This window comes from Prionailurus bengalensis, chromosome D2 (genome assembly GCF_016509475.1).
Source record: "Prionailurus bengalensis isolate Pbe53 chromosome D2, Fcat_Pben_1.1_paternal_pri, whole genome shotgun sequence".
NCBI lineage: Eukaryota > Metazoa > Chordata > Mammalia > Carnivora > Felidae > Prionailurus > Prionailurus bengalensis.
Window position 1 is genome coordinate 55,352,524 of NC_057351.1, and position 25,755 is coordinate 55,378,278.

The 25,755-nt window shown below is 35.9% G+C and overlaps 1 protein-coding gene across 1 annotated transcript in view; it reads right to left on the reverse strand.

Annotated features, from left to right (window-relative positions):
• Window positions 1–2,334: 2,334 nt before the first annotated feature.
• The window catches only part of TM9SF3 (transmembrane 9 superfamily member 3), a 75,102-nt gene continuing 51,681 nt past the window's right edge, over window positions 2,335–25,755 (reverse strand). The window contains exons 10-15 of the mRNA XM_043597121.1: window positions 17,913–18,052; window positions 15,273–15,341; window positions 12,143–12,289; window positions 11,547–11,630; window positions 11,142–11,218; window positions 2,335–6,441 (exon numbers count right to left, since the gene is read on the reverse strand). Coding sequence (XP_043453056.1) covers window positions 6,374–6,441; window positions 11,142–11,218; window positions 11,547–11,630; window positions 12,143–12,289; window positions 15,273–15,341; window positions 17,913–18,052 — 585 coding nt within the window. The 3' untranslated portion in view covers window positions 2,335–6,373. The remainder of the gene's footprint in view (window positions 6,442–11,141; window positions 11,219–11,546; window positions 11,631–12,142; window positions 12,290–15,272; window positions 15,342–17,912; window positions 18,053–25,755) is intronic.

Here is a 25,755-nt window from a genome sequence, read left to right on the forward strand (position 1 = left end):
TGAAAGGTTAGATAGGAACAACTGAAAAGGGATGGTTAATTGTTCTCAGTTCTATAGTTCCTGACCTCACTCACTACTTTTATAGATTAAACTCTAATCTGGGTTCACACAATTTTTAAAATATACATACTTTTAAACTTAAATCCCATGGGAAAACTAGCGGTAGATTGGGAATAAAAGGTTTTACAATAAGCTAAAGCTGCCCAGCTTAGTTGCATGGTCACATTCCTAATTATTTGTGGGTTTCCTCCCCCATAGCTCTGGTCCTGTGGAAAACCTCCAAGTGGATACAAGTTCCTGCGCACCCCCCCCCCTTTTGAGTCAGATGTCTGTCCTCCACCCAGCTCGTTCTACTTCTGTACACCCAGAGCAATCCAGTTCTCTTGCAGCAGCTCTCAAACCCCTCCCCAACCCCCAAGTTTTAGCCTCAGCTACTCCACACAGGCCACTTGCTCATTTTGCCATTGTAGGCCACTACACATCAACACCATCTCCTCCAGGGCAGGGAGAGAACCTCCAGAATAAAGCAGCACTCTTATCTGGTAGCTCATTCCTTCACCTACATCACTGACCACCCAGAAGGCACCTTTGAGTTCTTTGGAGGTTATTAAAAATGTTACAATTTTTAGCAGCTGTTTAAAACCCCTTGTGGCCCTTCTCCAAAATCTTTACCCGAACTCAGGCACACCACACCTTACCATCCACCTTCAGGCCTTCCTTTGGCTCCTGCCACCTCTGGCTGCCCACCCTCCACTCTTGTTGCAGTGAGCACCTTGTAGTCACCCTAACAGGGCCTTGCTGCTTCACACCTCCAGGTCTCTGCGGGGACAACTTGATAACCACACAGCCTGCATCCTCGTGCCAACACCTATTATATAATAGCTACCACACTTATGACACTTACCTATTTCTGTCTGTCCTCCCCTACTGGTCTATAACCAACTCCAACTTGGAATCACCTTCCATGTTTCACTCTCTAGACCCTCCCTTCCCGTCAATGACCTTCAAGGTTAAGTCCCATAATCTTAGTGGCTTAGACTGAGCCACTAAGAATAACCATGACACTGGCCAGTTAAAATGACTTCCATCAACTTCTCCCTACAACTGTCTCCTCCATTTTGTAAATCTGAACCTGTTATCACCTTAAACATGCAAAGCTTTGAAAACAATTTAAAATGTTTAGACTGTATCACCACTGACTCCACATGTCCCACTGTAGGCACACTTCCCCTTTTTCCACTGTTAAACTGTAAATTAACTTTAATAAAAGTTCTCACTTTGAAATGCAGAAGCTGGCTGTATAAGATTCCTTTATCCTCCTAATTTTCCAACCACAAAGTGTTCATTAGTGATCAAAAGTAATCCAAATTTGTACCAACTTAAACTATTTGGCTAACAGGAATTTGTCAAGTACACATATTGACTGAGGTAGCTAATAAAATCAGGGGGAGGAGAGAACCCAGAATGTTGACAAGGATTTAAATAACTAAAGCTGGAGATGAAAAACAGAAGTAAAATTGACCTGGAGAAATTAACCACTGATTTTGATGGAGCACAATAAAAATAACCTCTTCCTTGGTAGAGAACACTCATTTTCAACATGATGTCTTCCTGTATTATCTGCTCCACAGACTGGAAAGGTAATGTCCCCATTTTACAGTGACAGCGGCCAAGACAACAGGACCATGATCTTGATTACTTCAGGCCTAAAACAACACACTCTTTAGCTGTTCTAGCTTTTTTTCTATAATATGTAGTGGTCTACCCTATCAGCTTCACAGAATGGTTGTGAGGGAACATATGTGACAATGCTTTGACTAGACAATTTATTATCAATCAGGAGAATGACAGGCATGGGAGTAGTGGGGTTTGAGTGTAGGAGTCACAGCTTGTATCCAGAAGTCAAAAGAATGATAATAAAAGAAAAATAATTTTTAAAAGACCTTATTTATTATTGTACCATTCTTTCGACTTTCTGTACATTTAGTTTCTTTTTCAAAATAAGAAGTTGGGAGAAAAAGCAAATCTTAAATCCTTCATTTCAGGGGTCAGCAAACTGGCCCACTGGCTGTTTTTATTGTCATACCGGAAAACAGCCGTGCTCATTGGTTTATGGACTGCCTACTATGGCTGTTGTGCTACAAAGGTAGAGTAGTTGCGTCTGGCTCTCAAAGCCTCCATATTTCCTATCTGCCCTTTACAGCAAAAGTTTGCTGACTCCTGTTTGTGGAAGGCTATCAGTAACCCTTTATATGCATACCGATAATAATGGGTTATCCTCTATGTTTGGTTCACTTGTTTCAAGAAGGAAAGAAATAAAGCATCCAAGGAAAATACATTTAACTTTTTATTATTTTAAAAATTCAACTTCAGTTAGATTAACAGACTAGATTAGAACCTCAAATGTATTTGATACAGTATATACTGGGTATCTAGTACTAAAAAGCCAGTTGGAATATAACCTACACAAACCAAAGGTGTGTACAAAATGGAAGTAATCATCAAGCAATAACTGTTTCCTTCCAACTGGTACTATCCGTGTTCTGTGGGGATTTATAGCTTCAAATTTAACACAGATGCAAAGCCCAAGTGGGACTGCTTTTCCACATATACTGTTATCCTTCAAAACAGAATTCCATGTTCTTTGTTCCTTGCCTTAAGATCTTACTTTCAAATGACCTAAACTGAGGAACTGGGGCAAATACACAAAACTCTGCCTTGTCAATTACCTGCATGCCTAGCTCACCTATACTCATACATAAGCCGCTTCCATGACAGTTCCTCTATTCCCATTTCCTGATACAGTAAAATAAGAACTTAAGTTTTACTTTTGTCCTTGCACAATTCCATCTACAGCTCCCATAAGACTGTCAAATCAGACGGCTCTCAGAAGACGCTCGTAAGAGAGAACTAGAGTTAGTCCTCATGCTGCATTTAAATCTTATAAAATTTCTACAGCTCTATGTTCGTTTTCTGATCTACCTTACCTCTAAATCTCATCTATTTCTGGACACACTTCCAAACAATCTTTATAAATTTTCACTTCTCCAATCTATTTAACATCTTGATTGCGAAAATACAGCTTCATAACCATGGAATTTTTATGAAGATATAAAACATTAATGAATACTTGCATTTTCATACGTCACTGCTCCTATTTATTACATGTTCCCATAAATCAATAGACTGAAGCACTAAGACATGCTGAAATCTAAACTTAAAAACCCAGATGGAACTGCAGGGTATAAATTACAAATAGGTTTTTCTTTCCTAGAATTCATATACAGAAGCCCTTCAGTATGTAGCTTTTTCTGAACAAATTACATTAATACATTTATTTTCTTTTTAACATTTGTAAAAATCCAAGAAATCTTAAAGGAATATTATTTGCAAGACATTTGGCATAAGGTGGCTAGTAAACATTTAGGAAACAAAAGCTTTAACAAACTGAATACAATCTGTGGCTAAACCCTAAATAAAATGGGAGTTTGGAAGAACTGAAATTTGCAGCAACCACCTTTTGTAACCACTGTCAATGGAAAACACCCAATGGTACCATTCACTAAGTTGAGATATCAATCATAGTATAATAAATTCTAAGAGGATGGGGCTTGATTTGTCAAACACAGTACAATTTAGGAGCCCAACAGGATATACCAAAGAATACTTTACATACCTCCAACTGTTCTATTTCCACCTTATCCTGGCCTTATATAAGGATAGATGAATAATGATGTTAATTACCACTGTAGCTAAATTTCAGAAGCATGCTTATAGATACAAGGAGAAAAGTTTACCCTTAGATTTTGATAGTGTTCAAAGTGTTGAGCAAACAAATGAAAGACAGATACACAGCATTAATGGAGTGTAAGAACCTCACCCTTTAATTAACTTAAATAATATTCTATTTCACTACTCTATAACCAAGAGCTAGGGAGCTAAACTGTTTATGGATTACATCTTCTTCAAGACAAACATATAGCCAGCCCCTCCATGAAGGCATAAACCAAAACAAATTTTCTAAAGGACTTTCAAGGCAATTTATATTCCTTTTAATGACATTCTTAATATATTTAGAAATTAGAAAATTATTTTTCACTGAAGATTCCAAAGAACTTGAAATAGGGCTCAATTTAGTAAAAAGAATTGGTATACCTGAAAGCAGCTAAAGCACTCATTTTCTTAAATCCCTACATCTTACCTGCAAGATTCATGAGAAACAAATTTCATTTTATTAAGACAAAAGCTTGCTGTCCAATTTATATTCCATCAGATAAGACTATACATTGTTGTAAGTACTGTACATGTAGTAAAAACTTACATAAGCCATTAAATACTGACTTTCAGTTTCTTTTCTTATAAGATCTTCAAGGCAGGTGAGAAGGAAGAGAAAATGGAAGAACCGGTAGATTGTATTTAATATAACATTTTGGCTTGAAGAAGGATTTACCTACAGCCTCTGATCAAATTCCTGTTTGTTCAGGTCAGCCATATGTAAACGTAAGAAATCAAACTTTTCACTCTTTATAGTCCTTACATACCACATTATAGGATGCAGAGTCAATTTATAGAAATATTTTGTAATGAAAACATCTTATGTAACTATAAATGGCATGAGTTTCACATTAAAGTTTAAATACAGCGGTTTTGAGTCTTTCTAAAAATACCAATATACAGTATTGTTTTAGGTGGTCATTTGCATAGCAAACTATTAAACTAGAAACTCAATGGTTCTAGGAAAACTTCACATTATGGATAGTTCCAGAAAGATGTATTCAAAATTAAAATCAATTCTCTTAGAAAACTGTAACCTTTATTTGCTCATCCAATAGTAAGCTAACCACTTTTACCCCATACTCACTTTACACAGTACATCAACCTGAACAGATTTTTGTGCCACAATTTAATTCAAAGGGCTTATGATTTACTTTATGACTATACTGGATGATCTAGATGTAAGCAAGTTTGGGGATTTTAAACTGTGGGTCTCCTGTATTAGAAAAGCATAGTTTACAGTGTATTAAAAAATTGCATTCAGTAATATTGCCTTTTGAAAAGATATCTTCAAATTGCAAACACATCTATTTTCACAAAACAATTTGGTCAGGAAAGTTTATTTTAACATTCTAAAGCAGTAATGCTTTAGATGTTACTTAAGTGCCCCAGACAGGATTAACAAAATTAAATGTTTCTAAATTACAAATTTAGCTCCTGTAGGAGTCTCAGAAAAGAAACAGAAGAAAACAATCCCCCCTCCCAAAGGAAGTATGACACACACATTTTGAAGGAACCCCAATGTTTCATGCAGTGGTAGGCAAGATGTAAAAAGCCACCCAAATTCACACATTTCTACACCAATCATCATCAGAAAAAAGTACTCCGTAGTCAATCTGTACATCCAAATGCATTTGAGAATCTACACCTACGATACATTATTTAATGTTATATACATTTATTACCCACCCCCCTTGTTTTTAATAATTTCTTATGTAAAACCTTCATTCAAACCCAAAAAAGATGTAAGACTAACCTGGGGGAAGGAAAAAGATAATCACTTTAGACATTCAGTTAAAATGTAGTTTATCTAAATCTCAAAATGTTTAATAAAAACAAATATCTTCTCCATTTAACACTTTGCTTTCTAACTGTACAGTAAATTGCATTGTAGAGAGTACACCTCTATCTTCAGACTGTATCTTCTTTGGATGGAATTAAGAATGAACTGAAGTTTTAAGATAAATAAATGGGAAGTTGGTCCAACTAAGATGACAGCAGATATATTACATGCAGGATTTAATATTTCTTAATTTTCTCTTTTAAAAAAAATGATGCAGTTGAATTGAGGGGAAAAAAAACAGGTCAAAAAAGAACCCAGATTCAATATATAAAAATGTCCCACAACAGGTTGACGATGACAGTAAAAATAAGAGAAAAGAGTAATCTTTCTGGAACATCATTTTTCAATAATGTAGAAACACTAAGTGCCAGGAAGATTCTATTCATGTAATTTTAGCATCCAAGTTTCCCTCTATTTATTTTATTGGAACAAATGCTTTAAATAAACTATTTGTCCTCTTCACTGAAGAGAGCTGGTCTATTTCATCTTTAATAAGCTAGTTTTTGGGAAGATTAGCCATGTACTGTAGTAATGCCTACTGCATAAAATCCAAGCATTTGCTGTGAACAGTTGGAGAAAGCAGTCAGTAAGAACCTAGGATCAATGGAAACAGATGTTACGTTAAGCCATCCACGAAAGAGAGACCCACAAAGTACCCAGTGTGAAAGCCCAAATCTCTTCTTGCGCTTTTTTTGCTGTGCAAGTCCCACCCCATGAAAGAGAGATTGATCCGAAGTTCCAGGTTTTCTTGGGTCTCTAGTCAATTTTCACATTAGTATAGATTTTTCGGACAAAGGCACTTGTTCCCATGTAACCAATTGCTCCTGCAAAGATAAAAGAAGATGTTTTGAAGCAAATACATACAGAGCAGTATCCACCACTTATAAATATTAAATGCTCTCTGCTCTGGAAAGTTAGTCTTTTTTCAAGATTACATCTTTATGTTAGTATTCACTCTGAATTTATTAAAGTTGTATCATTTGTTTTGCAAATCACCTGATACTGTTATACACCAAGTTAGACCTCATGTGATATTTTTAGAATTATCAGTTATTACATGTCTAATTAATAGCTATGAGTTAAAATACATCACTTATAAAGCAAGAATAATTTGATAAGGACAAAAATTTGTTAAATGTTTTAAAAAAGCATGTCTTTTTAAAATTTGAGCATATATTATCCTAGGTCATTTAAACCATTTTAACATGTTCCCCAAATCATATGACACCTAACGGAAGTTAAGAAGTGATGGGATTTTCTGAGGAAAGGACTAAGAACCATGGTTCAATGGTCCGAGATTCATATCAGAATAAAAGGGGGATAAAGTGGGAATATGAGTAAGACAAGATAGGTGGTACATGGAGATTCACTATATATAGTGAATTCATTTATATATATGTGTATATATATGTGTGTGTATATGTGTATATATATATATATGTGTATATACATATATATAATTGTCCCTCTTTTTGTATACATTTGAAAATTTCCCGTAACTGAATACTAAATGTATTATTTTTTAAATTAATTCTTTTTAATGTTTATTTATTTTTGAGACAGAGGGAGAACACAAGCAGGGAAGGGCAGAAAGAGAGGGAGACAGAGGATCCAAAGTGGGCTCTGCACTGACAGCAGAGAGCCTGATGTGGAGCTCGAACTCACAAACTATGAGATCATGACCTGAGCCGAAGTCAGATGCTTAACCAACTGAGCCACCCAGGCATCCATCCCATTATATTAAAAGCATTCTTAAAACCCACCAAGTAACAAAGCAAACCTATTTCCAACTAATTTTGCAATTAATAGACATTTATTTTATAATATGAATTACAGTACACTTGAAAATAGTGATAATTCATTTTGAAATAGTTATAAAAGAAAAGTCCTTACAAAGTAAGGGAAAATATCTTTTGCAAATATAAACCTGAATTCTTAAAACGTTAAAAATCTGTAAAGTTTTAACTAGAAATCACAAATTTAACTGACATAATAGAACACTAGTCCAATAACCAAATCTAATATTCCAGACTTATAAAACATTGTTCCCCTCTGAGCAGAGATGTGCTTAAAAGCAAACTAGTATCAACCTAGAGAATCATTTTTCCTAATCTTATGAGTATCTCAAGAATAAACTTATAAAAATATGACTTTATAAAAAGGAAGATACTAAATATGCACTCTAGAAAAGAAAATGTCTTGAGAAGAGATACACTTTTAAACTTAATTTCCTTAAAACTAAAAATGCTATGCTCAAAATGTGAAAACTATAACAATCTAATTATTTCTACTTTAAGTCATTTTTCTCCTGTTAAAAAAAAAAACAAATATTTTTCTTTCAATTACTGACTACAAAAAAGCATTTTAGCAATATAACTTGATAAACATATATAATTTTTGTGTTATGATGACATTTTAACCAGCTGATCTGAACAGCTTCCCCTGCCCCCCAAAAAACAGATTAGCACTGAAGGCACACAAACCCATTAAAGAATAAATGCTGGGACACTGCCAGAACAGCAGGGAACTATAAATGTGCCCAGATTTTCAGCAACAAGATGAAATTTCAACAGGAAAAGCACTAAAAAAACTAGCTAAATTCATTTTCTTTGTAAATGTCAAGATATTATCTCTCTAGGTCTTCCTAAGATCACATATAGGGGAGAGAAAAAAAAAACCCTTAACCCTCTGTATAATCCCATGATTCTACACATCACTGAATGAAAATAGTGATAATTTATTTTGTAGAATTTGGGGGATAAAGTGGGAAGATGAGTAAGATAAGACTAGCCATGAGTTGATAATTACTGATGCTGGGTGGTATGTGGGGATTCCCTATATATATATAAATAATTGTCCCTTTTTTGTATATATTTGAAAATTTCCCGTAACTACATACTAAATGTATTCTTTTTTTTAATTAATTTTTTTAATGTTTATTTATTTTTGAGAGAGAGGGAGAGCACAATGCTGAACTGTGCATACCGGTGATAATCAAGAAAGATCTCAGATTAAATAAAGAGGGATTTGAGGAACAACATTCTGAAAGAAGGCAGGCTAATAATACTAAAGGAAACTTCTGATTGCCTAGAGATACACAAGGATGTTCCCATGTGATACATAGCTAGTTTTAACCTTCAGTTCCTTTCAGTTCAGTCATCTTTCCCTCAAAGTTGGTTAACTAATTAAGTATCACAAGGAAAGGTTATCACAGCAGCTTTAGTATGTGACCATAATATAAAGAACTGTCTCTCCTTCTGGCTTGTGGAGTTAGTTTTACTGCTTTACAGTCAATGTCATATGTGTTTGTGTGTGTGCGCGCGTGTGTCCATGATCATGTACATGATTATATAAAAATGGGACAGATTTTAGTTGACATAAAACATTTGTTTTTGTTCAAGGTGTATAATGTAGTGGTTTGATATGTGTGTATGTTGTAAAAAATAACCTCCACAATAAATTTTTTAAAATTTTTTTAATGTTTATTTATTATTTGAGAGAGAGAGACAAAGTGTGAGCAGAGGAGGGGCAGAGAGAGAGGGAGACAGAGAATCCAAAGCAGGCTCCAGGCTCTGAGCTGTTAGCACAGAGCCCAGTGCAGGACTTGGAACCCACAAATCATGAGATCGTGACCTGAGCCAAAGTCGGATGCTTAACTGACTGAGCCACCCAGGCGCCCCACCTCCACAATAAATTTGATTAACATCCATCACCTCACATAATTATGATTTTTTTCTTGTGATGAGAGTTTTTAAGATCTAATCTCTTGGCACCTTTCAAAAATACACGACAGGATTGTTAACTTTAGTCACCATACATGCCCAGAACTTACTCATCTTATAATTGAAAGTCTGTACCTTTTGACCACCTCCACCCATTTTGCCCATGCCCCTAATCCCCCTGCCTCTGTTAACCACTCATCTTTGGAATGGATTCTTTTGACGGAGGAAGAAAGCAATCTTGGCACACCAGAGGTCCACAGATGTCATACCAGAACCTAGCTTTTAACAAGATTATCATATCTTCCTTATTCTATTGCTTACTCTATAGCTAAGGGTGGAATTAAAAAAAAAAAAAAAAAAATAGTCAATGGCAAATAAAAGAGAAAGGAGAAGGGTATGAATTATAAACTATCTGGAAATGTTTCCACAGTGATTAGTCCTTAAGCCTGGCATCATTCCTTATGAGGTAAGTAGGGAATTAGCCTCATTTATCAAGTGAAAACCTGAACCAGAAAAAAAGTAAGTTACTTGTATGCGTTTTCCTTAAGGTACCACTGTTCATGAAATTGTTTGGAGGTAAAAACACAACATGTAGAAGCTTGAACAAACTACAGAAGCAGAGACACAATCCCAGAACAGAAGGAAGCCCAAGGATTTTTAGCTCTTGTCAATATAGTAACCACAGCAGCCACCACTCACTGAGCATCAGTCATTGACCTGTTTATCCACATCTAATCACTGAATCCTCATCACAACCCTTTGAGGTAGGTGTTGCTTTTGTTTTGCAAATGAAAACGCTGAGGAAGAAAGGTTAAATAATTTGTTCAGAGTAACATGGGTATTAAGAAGGGGCACCAGGATTTGCACCTAGGACTGACCCCCAAAAGCCCCAGCTCTTCCCACTCCCTGCCGTGTCTCGAACATAACAGGTTATCTCTTAATACTTGATAGCAGACCTGCATTACACTTGTGCTTTACACATGATACTATTACAGATAACTACTCTGAAAGATATGCCCCTTTCACCAATGAGAACATGAGATTTACAGACCTCCATATGACTTCCCCTGGCCACAAAAAAAGCAGCATGGAAAATTCATCTGGGTCTCTCAGGCTCTCAAGTCCATTCCTTTTCTATTTATCATGCTACTTCCAAAAGTTCTTTATTTTCTAGAGCTGTTTCACACATGCTAGAGACTCGATCATATGGTAATAACTATTACTTCTTCTATTTAATGGAATATTGTGACAGACCCAAAAAACAGTGGTATTATCCTCATTTTACACAGTTTGGAGAGCTTGCAGAATTGGATCAAGGTACAGAACACACCTGGCACAGCCAGAACTTAAGCCTAGTCTGCAGACTCCCAAGTTGTGTACTTATAACCCAGATACTACCTCCTGGACTCTGTATCTCCATGAATAGTCCTAGAAACTTCCAAACATTCAGTCAACACCTTAATGTGTTTACGTCATAATCTTTTCCAATGAGCCTAAGTTAAAAAAATACCAAACTTCAATGTGAACGAGAAACTGTGGTACAGAAAACAGTGCTATACAGAATTATTATGAATAAAATATCAAAAAATAATCAATGATGAATTTTTGAGGAATAGTGAAAAGGGAATCAGTGACAAGTTTTTTAGGAATAGTCAAAAGGGCTGAAATCAGATTCTTGAGTCTACTTTGTTGTTCCTGATCACGCAAAAGAATGTAATTTCTTAATATCCAATTACTGCATTTTTCTGATTCTAAAAATCTCAAAAACTTACTCATGATATTGCAAAAACTTCAGAACTTACCACACATTATCCCCAAGGCTGTGCTAAATACCGCCATATATCCAAAGTAAAACGATGTCTGAAATAAGCCATACATCCTAAAATGAAACAAAAAATATATATATAGTATATCCACTTTTACTTTCAACACAGGACCTTAAATTCTACTACTTATTTAATTGCTTTTGAGTTGAAGTATAGTTAGTTGACACACAATGTTACATTAGTTGCAGGCGTACACACAGTGATTCAACAAGTTCACGCGTTATCCTGTGTTCACAAGTATGGCTACCATCTGTTACCACACGACGCTATTACAATACCATCGACTATACTCCCTATACCCGACCTTTTGTTCTTACATTCTAGTATTTAAACGACAGCTTTAGTTTCCTAAACACAAAATGAGAAAATGTCTCCACTTACTTTGTTTTGAAAAAATAGTAGTAAAAGGAATACATGTAAACATAGATTGCAGTTGATGCAGCAGAGAGAAAACTTGTCCATTGCCTGAAAAAAAAGGTGACTCTTTTGAATGAATGGCACTGAAACAGATTTTAAAGCAAAGAATTTTATAAGAACATTCTCTAAAATTCTGTATGTTTAAAAACAAATGCATATAGATGGCATTTAAATATATCATCAAGGAGAAAGCCTAAGAAATGGGAGAGACTCTGAATTCTGTCAGATTCCCTATTATAAATGACCTTAAATAAACCACTTCCTTTTCAGAACTGTCTTCTTTTGTTTAAAATAGAGCAATGCTTCCTCATAATGTTCTTTCCACATCAAGTACTTTGTGAAAATAAGTAAAAGAGTGACCACTATGAGCACAAAAACTTTTTTTGGCTAATACTACTTTTCCTCTAAAATCTTCATCATTTTTACATGAAAATTTCTTATACTATCTTAGGTAGCAAAATTTCTATACAGATCTTTTACTCTACCTGATACACGTCAGACGGCATCTTACTTAAAAATATTATCGGCCCCTGAGGTTCTTCCCAGATAGAAGTACTTACCACCTGTAATCCTCTGCATTTAGTAGAAAGTATGTGCACACGATGGTCACACAGACGGTCACAATGCACAGGATGACCAGCACCAGCATCATGAAGCCATAGACATAATAGATCTTATATGCCCAGAAAGATGTGAAGATGAAATACCTACATAAAATGCAATAAAGACATAGTGTTGTCTTTATTTTTGAAGCTCACCCCTTTGCTAAGCCTCACATCTCAGTTCTCACTGTCATCTAACTTACATCTCAATTATTTTTTTTAAATGTTTATTTACTTTGAGAGAGAGAGAGAGAGAGAGAGAGAGAGAACACAAGTGGGGGAGGGGCCGAGAGAGAGAGGAAGAGAGAGAATCCCAGTCTCTGCACTGTCAGTGCAGAGCCCAACGTGGACTTGATCTCACAAACTGTGAGATCATTGCCTGAGCTGGAATCAAGAGTTGGACGCTTAACCAACTGAGCCACGCAGGTGCCCCTCCGTTATTTCCTTTCAAGTAACTTCCAACAGTTTGTCTTACCCTTTTTCATCTGTTCAATCCTCCAAATATCTCTCAAAAATATTTTTTTGGATAATCTTCCAAGAACAGATTTTTTAGTAGGGCATCCATCTCTAAGCAAACTGAATACATTAGAAGCTTAAAGGAGTAAAATATGGCAAAGAAAAATGAACACAGCTAAAAATTCCTATCTGTCGAATAAAGGCAATTCTCTCATTCTTTCATTTTTTTTCTAGATGCAACACTATTCTAATAGTGTAATTTATATTTTATAAACACCCTACTAAATTTTTTAAAGTAGGTTTGATAGAGTAATAATGTATAAAATTAGGAAAATAAAAATAATCAGAAAAAAGAAAGCTCAATGAAGCTTCCTGCTATTTTTGGAGGACAGCAAGAGAAAGAAAGGGCATTAACATTTTACATGAAGAAAAAGACCCTTCACTCTAATTCCATTCCCCAAGTCATCATTAGAAAAGGAGGCTTTAGCCTCTTTTCTTTTTCTTTTTCTCTCTGTTTAGCTCACTTATTTGTCACTCATGCTTCCAATAGATATTTGAAGGCCCTACCACAAGAAGCAGCGAGAACAGAACTATGAAGATGACAGTGTCTACCCTCAAGGACACTACTGTGAAGTGGGGAACACCAGTAAGGAGGCAGTCCTGATGCACCACGTGCTTTACCAATGCAACCTAAGAGGGGCATCTTGCCAGTTCCGTTAGGTGGGACTCTGGGGAGGAGTAATGAGAATAATAAATGAGGCATATGGGGGTAAGGGGAGCCAGAAGAATGGAAATAGGAAAGAGCAAAGGCAAAGCTTACAAACAAGGGAATTCACTGTATTTAGAAAAGCTCAAAGTAACTGAGTATGGCTAGAACTTCAAATGAAGGGGTGAGAGTTAAGAGATGAGGCTGGAGAAGCGAATGAGGCTGTATTACAAAGGTCCTTACTGGCTATGTTATAGCATTTGGGGGACCTTACCTCAGTGAAAATGAAAAGTCTTTAGCAAAGAAGTGACGTGATCAGACTGACACCTTAGGAAGATCACTGTGGCTGCCAAGAGGAGAACGCATGAGGGTCGTCAAAACAGAGAACTTAAGGATACAGCAGAGAGGCTGTCTAATGGAACAAAGCAGGAAGAGAGGTGATCCAGAAGGTACTAGGAACAGGGGTAGGAGGCAAAAATAGAGGTCAAGTCGGGGTGAGGACACAAAGCAGTGTATCAGCTAGAAGTATAGAAGAGGTTCCTGAACTGGCTTTATTAAACCACAAGCTAGAGTGATGTGCACTCCAGTTCCTCTAAGGTACTGACTAATGCCCACAGCACACTCACAGCTGGCAGGTGACCAGCACAGGTGACCCAAAATCTATGTCAACTGTACTTGTTAGTATAATTAGATAACTTAATTGAATGTTACATACACCAATAAATATGACAGCAAAAAGGATGCATGATTTCAATGAACATTATGTGAATGTTTTGGAGAAATTCAATAAGGTGAGTCACTTAAAAAACAACAACATGAAATTAGGTGTGGGCGAGATAGCTACTAAAGCCTGGGAGAGAAATGTACAAATCTAGAGAGATTTTGCACTTAGAATGGTTGAGACAGGTCTTTATGTTCTTGTCCCCACTTTTAAAAGGCTGGAAACACAGAAGATGCATTATGAATGTCAACGGGAAAATGACGAAACATCGACTAGATATAAATCAAAGACTCTGGTTCTATATTTTTAAAAAATGAGTGAAAGATGTACCTTCAGTTGTTTTAAGTTAAAATAAAATGTTATGTATGGATCTTTTTTTAATAAGCCTTACATGAGCCAACTTTCAATTAACCAATTATCCGATCCAATCCTGTCTGTTAAGGAGGTGTCCACTGTACAGGAGACAATCAGTAGTGGCACATTTGGAAAAGTATAAGGGAATTCTGTGCAGTCACAGTGACTGGCATTTCGTGGGCAAGAGCCTGAGGTGTATGACTGCAGTCCCTGAGAAAGTCCCACACAAAGAACTACCCTGCCTAAATAAAAATGCCAGAGCATTCCCAACAAGCAACACCAGAACACAAGCTGAGAAAAGACTTCTATTTTGCAGTGGTGACCAAGGATGCAGGTACGAAGCACAGTAACTGTGCACAAGGTGGCAAACCTTCGACCCCTAAACACTTACACATTTTCCAGCACTCCTGCAGGCCTCTGTGGAAGAAGACTGGGAATAACTACGTACCTGAAGACATCAAGATCTACTAGACTGACTGGCAGGTAATGTTTTACTAGTTCCCTGGACCCTCAAAAATACTTCAAAAATATAATAGCAATTCCTTATATCATGCATGTGATCAAAGGCTAGTCTAGTACTCTTTGGCATGCATCCTGTGATTTCTAAGATCTCTTGTTAGGTAAGAAGGGTCTAGAACACAACACAAAAACGTATAAACTTCACCTGAATATTTGAAATCACAGGAGGAAATACTTTCAGATACATAATGTTAGATCCCTTTCTGGGAGCCATGAAATTAACAGACTAACTCTATTAGATGCCTTCCTGATGACTCTACACCTACCCTAACTCCTACATTCTCTTATTAAAATTACATCCCTCAAAACATAAATGCATTGCCACAACTTACATTTCAATAAAGATTGAGCCAAAAGGTAAAATTCCTCCCAGGCAAACAATAACTGCAGGCTCCATGAACCTGGAAAATATCAACATTAGCAATAAACTTCTAGTGTGATTTTCACATTACATTATATAAATCCAGATAACAGAAAGCAGAAACTTGGCACTTAAAAAATAATCTAAGGAATAGAAATAAACCAGTAAAAAGAAAAAACAAAATTTCAAAGAGGCACGACATAGAGGTAGGACTTCAAATTAGCCATAGGTTATAGTCAAAATTCTTTCCGGTAATAAAGGTCAAGATACGAATTCGGGGAATACAAATTCTTGCTACCAACAGAACTCAGGAAAAACTCTCTTAAGTGTTTGCTCCTATTCTGTCTGCATGTCTCAATAACTTCTAAAAATTTCACAGGCATTTATTTATAGAAAGCCATAGGGAAAGAAAAGTCTTGAGACCCTTCTGTGAAATAATGTTTCCCAAATTGTAGCCTTGCCATCTCTTTGCTCATGCATTCCTTGGGTTGGCGATTCCCTTCCTTGTGAATTATACAATTATGGTATTGTGAGTCTTGAGTTATAATGGAGACAAGAATGGATAAAAAATTAAATCCAAACCTCATTCATTCACTCAACAAACACATACTGATGCAACTGGTAATTCTTCACCTGGAATGCCTTCCCTCGTCACACTTCTTCTCCCGCATGCACTAGCTCGAGTGTTCTCCCCATAAAGCCCTTCCCCAGTCTCCCAGAAAGAGGTGGGTTTTTTCCCCATACTTGTACTGCCTCGTGAACATAACTCTGGCAGCACTTACCTCACACTATGTGAAACTGCAATCATATACATATCATACCTCACTAGATTAGTGCTATGCTAACTCTGGCAGGCAGAAGCTATTCATCTAGGTATTCCCAGCATCTGGCACAGTATCTGGCATATAAAAAATAGTAAACAACTATCTCTGGGATAAACAAACTAAAAAGATGAGAAGAAATCAGTATGTGAAAGCTGGAAAAAAAAAAAAAACCTTAAAAAACATTTAATCTAGTCTTCTTTCCTCCTTTTATAGGAATCCAAGACCCACAGAGGTTAAAAAACGATCTTCCCAAGATAACAAGTCACTGAGAGCCAGATCTAGTATTCAGATTTAGTGCCCATGTAACTTCATAAAGAAAATAAAGATACACACGAGCCTTCCTCCACCTGTGACCCAGGGTGTGCAAGGTCACGTGTTGTTCCTTCCTCTCCTTCACCAGTCCTAGTGACCTAGAGTCTAACCTTGATTTGAAAAAGAAAACGGACTTTAAAAAACAAAGCACGAAAGTTCTCATAATCACGATCTAAGGAAAAAAAAGAACATGGACAATCCTAACACTCTAACAGGTCACCCTCCCTTATAGGTGCTGTCTTATTCGGCCTCCATTTCAATGTCTATATACCTCCAAGTCTACAAAAGATTGTATATGTAAGTCTCTGACTATAAATTATGTCTATAATGAGGCAAACTACCTAGGAACAGAGGCTTTTCAACGTGTGAACAGAGTCTACTGTGCAGTTCTTTCTTATGCGATGGAGAATGTGACAGGTGTCCATACAGCAAGACTGCTCTACTTTTGTCTGCTAGTAACAATCAGGAAATGAAGAATGCAGAATAGCATAAATCAGCACTGAAACATCCAATTTGCTAATTTCAAAAGGCAAAATATTTAGTTTTTTTCCAATGTGAATTACAAAAATTAGAAATATAACATACTAATGACATCCCATTTTATGTCCAAAATTTGAAAAAAAAATACAAATTATCTCAAGTTAAAAATCCATTAAGAATCGTAATTTCAAAGTTGACTGGTCAAATAAACTGTAAACTATGTTTACATTACTGCAGTTAAAGAATCCCTTCAGTTGTTTAACAAATACTCATCATCCTTTGTCAAGATTAATCTTGAATTCTGGGAGTTCTTAAGAACCCATTTTAGCCATAAAACAGAATGTATTTGAGAGATTCTATACTATCCCAGGAGTGAAGATAAAGAACATTAAGTCAGTAAATTATAACTGGTCTTAATCCTAATTCATCTTTCAACTGGTACAATGTATGTGGCTACAAATGTGTGTATTATTTAGAATAACAAAATATCTGGAAAGGAAAATGAAATTGTAAGCCAAGGGTGGGCAAACTTCTTCTGTGAAGTTTCAGACAGTAAATATTTCAGGTTTTGCAGGTGACAGGGTCTCACTCTGATGCTGCAGTGTAAAAGCAGTCCTAGATCTGAGAACGAACAGGCATAGGTATGTTCCAACAAAACTGTACTTATAAAAATAGGCAGCAGGTCAATTCCGGCCTGTATACTACAGTAAATAAAACTGTTACAGCTCTAGTTCCTACCCACCTCTAAGCACCAGTGTACTTATCAAAGCATTTAAATTTATCTGTAAATGGCACCGATATTCAGAAAGTGAAATAAGGATATAATTGATTACTACTGCGAACAATATAGGTTGAAGGAAAAAGTTAAAAAGACAAATTCTTAAGACAGTCATTCTTATAAATGCATGCCAATTCAAAAAGTTATATATATAGAATAGCCTTAAGAATTTCTATATTGTGAGAGACAATGATATAAGATTTAGCATTCTCTTTACCATTTTTTCTCCGGTATGGGACGAGGCACAGCATTGACACGACAAGGAAAGTTGGGCTGACCTGACAGATTTCGGCCAAGTATTGTACCAACAAGATTTAGAGGAAGAATAACGAAAAAACAGATGCAACAAACAGCCACCTGTAAATTAAATTAAAATGTGTGTGATTACTCAGAAGAACATTTATAAAAATAAAGGGGACACCTAAAAATTTAAACACAATTTGACCACAAAATAAAACGTTCAAGTTCAATACAGGTTAAAATTGCTTAAGATATATACAAACGAAAAGAGGTGAAGAATGTGCATTGAAACAGTAGAACTGAACTAAATACAAGCTGAACGGTTTCCCGCCTACTGCAGCTGCTCACATTCCCCACCCTCCCATCTGGTGTCTGCTGCAGCCCTTTTTCCTCTCTTCATTTCACCTTTAGCTGTCATGCTTCTAACATATCCTTTACCTACTGTCACTATAACCAACTTATTTTATTGAGCTCCTAATCTACACAAGGAGCTTTACATGTTATTTCCCTATGTCACAGATGAAGAAAATGAGACTTAGAGAGGCTAAGTAACTTCCCACGCCCACACAGCTGGGAGGTGGCCAGACCACCATTTCGGTTCAGTCTCAGACACCATCCATGACCGTTTCCATTTCACACCGCCTTAGGATCGATCTTAACAGAAGCGGATCTCTATTTACGTATCTATGGGTCATTACTAAAATGGCATGAACACTTTTCTGCCCATCAGTGGTTCAAGGTCCAAAGTTGCAGGGAAGATTATATGAGATTCCAGAACCAAAGCAGTCAGGAAAATAATTATTTCTGTGCTTTTCTTCTTTATATAAATCTGGGTACTCAAGGACTCACTCAAGCTCTTTTCCAGCCAGCATCTGGTTAAAACCACTTCATTATGAATTCCTACAAAATGGAAGACTGAACTGCGTCTAAGATCTCTTCCAATTATACATTTTAGGTTTCTAATAAAAAGTAAAAGTGAGAGAAAAGATGAATAAAAATTGTGAAGAAATGAACAATGAAGAGGTGGAGGATAGAAAATCCACAGTTACCACACGAGGGGTCTATCTTTAAGCAACATGAGTGCAAACCACATCACTCTACCCACACGCGTGCGCACGTGTGTGTGTGTGTGTGTGTGTGTGTGTGTGTTAAATAAATCAAAGGGCAGAATCACATCCCTTCCAGGTAAAACTTGTATAAATGTATGAAAGTTACGAAAGTCCTGGAATTCTATTTTAAAGATCAGGCTTAGGAACTCAAATTATTGGTATCTCAATTTGGACCTATTAGTAATATGAATTTATGCTCATATAACAAGAATATGTGAAACATGAAAAATAAGGTTATATTAGAAAACATTGCAAATTATACATTGTCTCATACATATCTGGGAGGATGAAATTTTGTTGTTTATTTTTGGGAGAGAAAGAGAGCATGAGCGGGGAGAGGCAGAGAGAGAGGAGGTGGAGATCCCCAGCAGGTTCTGTACTGTCAGCACAAACGAACCAGATCGTGACCTGAGCCAAAATCCAGAGTCGGACACTTAACCAACTGAGCCACCCAGGAGCCCCTGGGGGTATGAATTCAGTCTCAATTGTTGCTGTTGACTGCTTTCTTAATTATTCATTTGCTATCATTAAGTATACAGGACTCATAAATGTTAATACACTGTAGTAGAGACCTATGTATTTTCCTCTTATTTTCCCAGGAGTATAATTTCAAATAAGAATTGAAGAGAAGCTGAAGAAAATAATTCCTTTGAGGAATGACATGCTCTAGGACAGTGGTTTTCAAACTATTGCCCAGAACCCTCAGGTCTTGCTGAAGAGCTTCAGGAATTCCACAAGCATTTAATTTGACTATCCTTTGAAAACAGTGTTTAAAATATTCTGAAGTATAGGGCTGCTTGGGTGGCTCAGTCAGTTAACTCTTGATTTGGACTCGGGTCATGAGCTCATGGTTTATGAGACTGAGCCCCATGTAGGGCTCCTGCACTCACAGCACAGAGCCTGCTTGGGATTCTCTCCCTGTCTCCCTGCTCCTCCCTTGCTCGTGCACTCTCTCAAAACAAATAAATAAACTTGAAAAAAAAAATAAAAAGCAAAATATCTTGAAGTATGATTAAAAAAAATAGATTCAGAGGAGTTCTGTGTCAAACATTAATACACTGAGGCTATCATAACCAGATTAACTCATTTTCATGCAAACCTGAGAACAGTTTCTCCTGATGTGTCTATATTTGGATTTCTCGTAAATGTGTTATTGATTAGGAAGGTTTGTAATGCTACACTGGTCTTTTGTTCTCCCTCCCCTCCCATCGATCCCATTCGGGCCTGTACATATTTGCTATTATTAGAGTTGTACAAGCAAATGTACTATAGCACATATGCGTGGCAGGCAATTAAGTGGCAAGCAACACGAGGGCGTATATTGTCTGTGTGCTCATTCAAAGCAAAACGACAATAATCAATAAAGGAATCTATAAACAGTCTCATCAAGACATTATCAACTGTTTGAGATCTGTTTAATTTTTCCCCTTTGCTTGTCTGTTTTCTTATACATGACAAAAAACGTTAGTGGTTTGTTAGAACTGTTAGTGACTGAACTGTGAAACCAATTTCCGACTCCTTTATGTTCAAGTTCTGGATGAGTTTACTTGAAGAATTACTCTGAGACTGTAAGGCAAGCTGTTAAAAAAAAAAAAAAGTCACATGAATCAAATCATCCGTGAAGTCAGGATTTTTCTCAAGACTGATATTTAGCCAAATAAACCGGTTACTGAAGAAGATATGACTGAACTCTTACTCATACTCCTTTACATTAGATCTGTATTCATCACAACTTTACTGCTTCTCATTAAATATAGAATGTTACGATACTGAATTTGCAAAAATTTATTTATACTAAAGGATTCATGTTGATATCTATTTTCTATATTGGGCTTCCACATAGTTTCATTTTAAAATGAAATTTAGCAGTTAAGACTTAAAAAAAAAAACCCATTAGTCTACTACACCCATGAAAGCTCTGGGGCTCAAACAGATACAGGGCCCTCCCCTGGCCTCCTAGCCACCGTGCACGGACTAACATCGAAAACAGGTAAGGAAGTGCAGGGGTTGGGGGGGGTGGGGGACTTACTCAAGGTTGAGGGAGTGATCTACAATAAGAGCAAGTTAGAAACAAGTACTGCCTATCAGCACTTAATACCCCAAAGTGTACCAACTGGTCAGCTCCTCTAATCTGTCACAAACCAAGAATGTGGCTAGTACTTATTCCAGCTCTGCTTCCGAAGTGGCCTTTTATGAAATCTGTGTTGTAAATGGAATGAATGGAGAGGGAAAATGCATCCTGAGAGTTGTTTTGGAATTCTAAAGAATATAAATTTTATTTACGGTGATAGACAATAATTGCTTTTAGGTAAGGTGATTCTCAGGTAATATATTGTCTTACCGGTCATTATGTTTATGCATTTCTTCACCACACGCTCAGACTAGACAATTTTTATCACTCTTTTTCTACTCATACATTTACACCTTTATGTCTATAAGCATTTCAATAATAGGAACTAATAATCAGAGTACCACTAACTCAAACACAAAAGCCTATAAGAAGCCTTTCTATTTTATGAGATTATTCTCAACATGCTAATAAATAACTTCCCATTCTGCTTTTTGAGCTATGTCAGTAGTCTAACAGAAGAAACATTGGACTTGAAGTTAAAAATTTATTTGATGAATCTAGCATCATACTGATAGCAAAACCAGAAAAAAAAAAAACTACAGATCATATCTTTCATAAATATAGATGCAAAAAAAAAAAAAACCTGACAAATCTTAGCAAATGGAATCCAGCAATATACACAATAGATAATACATCATACCAAACTGAGGTTTGTTGAAGGAATGAAAAATTGGTTTAAGATTCAAAAATCAATATAATTCACCATATTACCACACTAAAAAATAAAAATCATAGATTATCTCAAAAGATACAGAAAAGGCCACTGCAAAATCCAACTTCTATTCAAAATAATTACAACAAAAAACTCTCAGCAAACTAAGCAGGAGAGAACTTCATCAACTTGATGAAGGGCACCTGCAAAAAAAATACAGGTAACATTTTACTTGATGGCACAAGACTGGATGCTTTCCCTCTAGGGGGAGGAACAAGACAAGAAAAGTCAGCTCTCACTGCTTCTGTTCAACACTGCACTGGGGGGTTGTAGCCAGTGCAACATGGCAAGAAAAAGAAATAAAAGGTATATAGATTAGAAAAGTAGAAGTGAAAGTGTCTTTATTCACAGACCACATGATTATGTAAAAAATCTTCAGGAATCTACAAAAAAAGAAATCAGAATAAGTAACTTTAGCAAAGTTGCAGGATGCAAAGCCAATATACAAAAATCAATTATTTTTCTGATATTTTAAAAATACCATTTACAAATAGCATGAAAGATATGAAATAAGGGTAAATTCAATAAAAGATGTACAACATTTAAACAACAAAATTTACAAAATGTTGCACATAAAAATTAAACTAGGTTAAGAGATATAAGATATACTGCGTTCAATAATTAAAAGATTCAATATTGTTAAGATGTCAATTCTTCCCAAATTGATCTATAGATTCAATACAATCCCAATCAAAATCTCAGGGTTTTTTGTATAAACTGACAAGGTCATTCTAAACTTTAGATGGAAATGAAAGAACCTAAAAATGCCAAAACAACACTGAAAAAGAAGTGATTTCAAAAATTATAAAAATTGCAGTAATCAAGATAATGTCACACTGGCATAAAAACATGACAAATTAATCAATGGAAGAAAACAAAAAGTTCAGAAATGGATCCACCTTTATATGGTCAGTTGATGATCAACAAAAGTGCTAAGGCAATTCAGTAGAGAAAGCATGTTTTCTTTTCAAGAAATGTTGGAACACTAGTCATAAGCAAAGCAAAACAAAAGACCCTTTCTTTACCCATGCAAGATACAAAATTACCAAAAATGATCACTGACCTTAAATGGATCATATTAAAGAGCTAGAATTATAAAATTTCTAGAAGAAAACACGAGAAAGGCTAACTGATCTTTGGTTTGGCAAAAGGACAGAAAAGCACATATAAAGAAAAAAAAAATCAATAAATTACACTTAATTATGTTTGCTCTTTAAAAGAGACTTTTTTGGTTTTTTTTTCCCTGGGGGATAGAGAGCTCCAGCAGGGGAGAGGGGCAGAGGGAGAGAGAGAGAGAACCTTAAGCAGGCTCCACGCTCAGCACACAGCCTGACACAGGGCTTGATCCCATGATCTTGGGATCGTGACTAGAACAGAAATCAAGAGCCAGACGCTCAACCGACTGAGCTACCTAGGAGCCCCATCAAAAGATATTCTTAAAAGAACAAAAAGACAAGCCACAAAGGGGGAGACTAGATTTCCAAACTAAGACAAAGGTCAGGTACGTACAATATGCAAAGAACTCTTCCACTCAACTAGACAAATAACCTATAAAAAAACAGGCCAAAGATTCATTAAAAAAAAAAAGATAGGGATGGCAAATAAATACACAAAAGAGCTTGAATGTGATTAGTTATTAAGGAAATGCAAACTAAAACCACAATGAGACACCACTATGTATCTTCTAGAATGACTAAAATTAAAAAGACACATCAAGTGCCACAGATGATGTGGAGTGACTGCAACTCATCCTATACAATACTGGTGGGAATGTAAAATGACAAAATTGTTGTAGAAAAGTTTAGTGGTCTCTTCTTTTTTTTTTTTTTGAGTATAGTCAACACATATTGTTACAGTTTAGAAGTTTCTTATTAAACTATATTGTATGACTCAGTCATTCCACTGTAGTTATTTGTCCAAGACGACTGAAAATATATCCAACACAAAGGCTTGTATATGAATACTCATAACAGTTTGATTTATAATAGCCAAAAACTGGAAATAATGCATTAATAATTGGGATCAATAATCCCAAGAATGCATTACTGGATAAATGGGTAAACAATTGTGGTATATCCATGGAATACTACTGAGCAATATAAAGCAATAAACTTTAATGCATGCAACATCAATGAATCTCAAAATAATTTTCTGAGTGAAAAAGGACAAAAAAAGAACATATTATGTGACTGTATTTAGATAAAATTCTGGGTAATGCAAACTAATCTATGATGACAGAGAGCAGATCCATGGTTACCTGAGGAGGGAAGAAGGAGGAGGAAAAAAGGGGTGAATTACAAAGGTACACAGAGAAACTTCTGGACTTCATAAATACCTTCTTTTTTTTGACTGTGGTGATCGTTTCCTAAATGTATACACATATCAAAACTCAACAAAGTGTATACTTTAAATACATACAATTTATCATGTATTAATTATATCTCTACACAGCTGTAAACACACACACACACACACACAAAGGCATAACATATTCTACATTCACAAGTCTCAGCATAAAGCTAAAATTCCTTTTGGCAGAAAAGAAGGAAAGAAAATAGACAAATAAAAACAAATCATCACCACAGCACAACAAACAAAATGTGATTTGAGTCAGTTACTCTGCAAGAGTCCTGGGCTTCTGCTCTGTATGACAGGGATAACACATGTCACTAGCTCTATCTCTTTGGGTCCTTCTGAAACCAGATAAGGTAAGAAAGAGCTTTTGGCAAACTACAAAATGCAACACACATGTATCTCTCTTTATTAGAATTCGTCTGGTCAAATTTGGCACATCATTTCAGTCAGGTGAGACCGGTTTTAGATGTTGTCTTCATCATTCCACATTCCTAGTTTTCTCCTTGATCTCATGTCCTTTTTCAACTTAATCTTCAATTCATTACGCCTTTATACACATCATTAACAATCATCGAATTGGTCAAAGTCTACTCTACTGAAAGACATATGTGACATCTTATTAGTGATATCATTCTATTTCTTTAATTCTATAACTATTCACACATCTACCTGATTGTACTATTCCACCTATATTTCTCTATCTTGTCCAACAAGATCAATACCTTCCAATCTTTTGTTCTTATCTACTAAAACCTACCAAGAGGAAATGAAGTTGTTCTAGTATTTTTGTCTTCATAAATCCATAATAGCTCCCAATGTTCATTATTTCCAGGATTTAAAAGACAAATTTTAGTAACATTCTAATATCTTGTGTTTCACCAAATTCACCACATTTTGTAAGGTAGAATCCACTTTCTTCCTTTCCCTTCTGGAAAAGTAAATTTGCCAATGTCCAGTTTTACAATGCTTCTGTTCTCTTACACAGTTATTCAGACATCGCTTATCAGCATGATCTCTCAGTATGTCTAAAAGGTCACTTACATAAGCAGCAAACTTACAGCTAAGGTAGCTGTGGAGTCCTGTACCAGGAATCCCCTTCCCTTTCTTAGGCTTCATTTCCCCCTTATCAGGGATTATTTTCCTCTTATCTTTTCTTGTTTAAAGGTTATTTTATTTAATGAAAAAGAAAAAGAAAAAGAATGGGTTAGAGCCATTTTTTCTTCTACTCTGTTACATCACCTGGTCCCATGTAATAAGCCTGTGGTCACACTAGGAAAGTATTTTTACAAAATCCCAATTTGCCTTAGCGTTTGTCAAAAGTTCAGGTTAGGTAACAGAGTTTTGTTTTTGTTTTTTTATATATATATAGATCTTTATTATTCCTTTACACTTAGGGATATTCTACTTTTCTCATAACCTTTGAGAGATATAAAATAGTACCTGTTCATTCGTCTTGGTCTCCATTCTTTACTGCGGTAATTTCTGATCACATATCATGAATTTCATTTTTGAG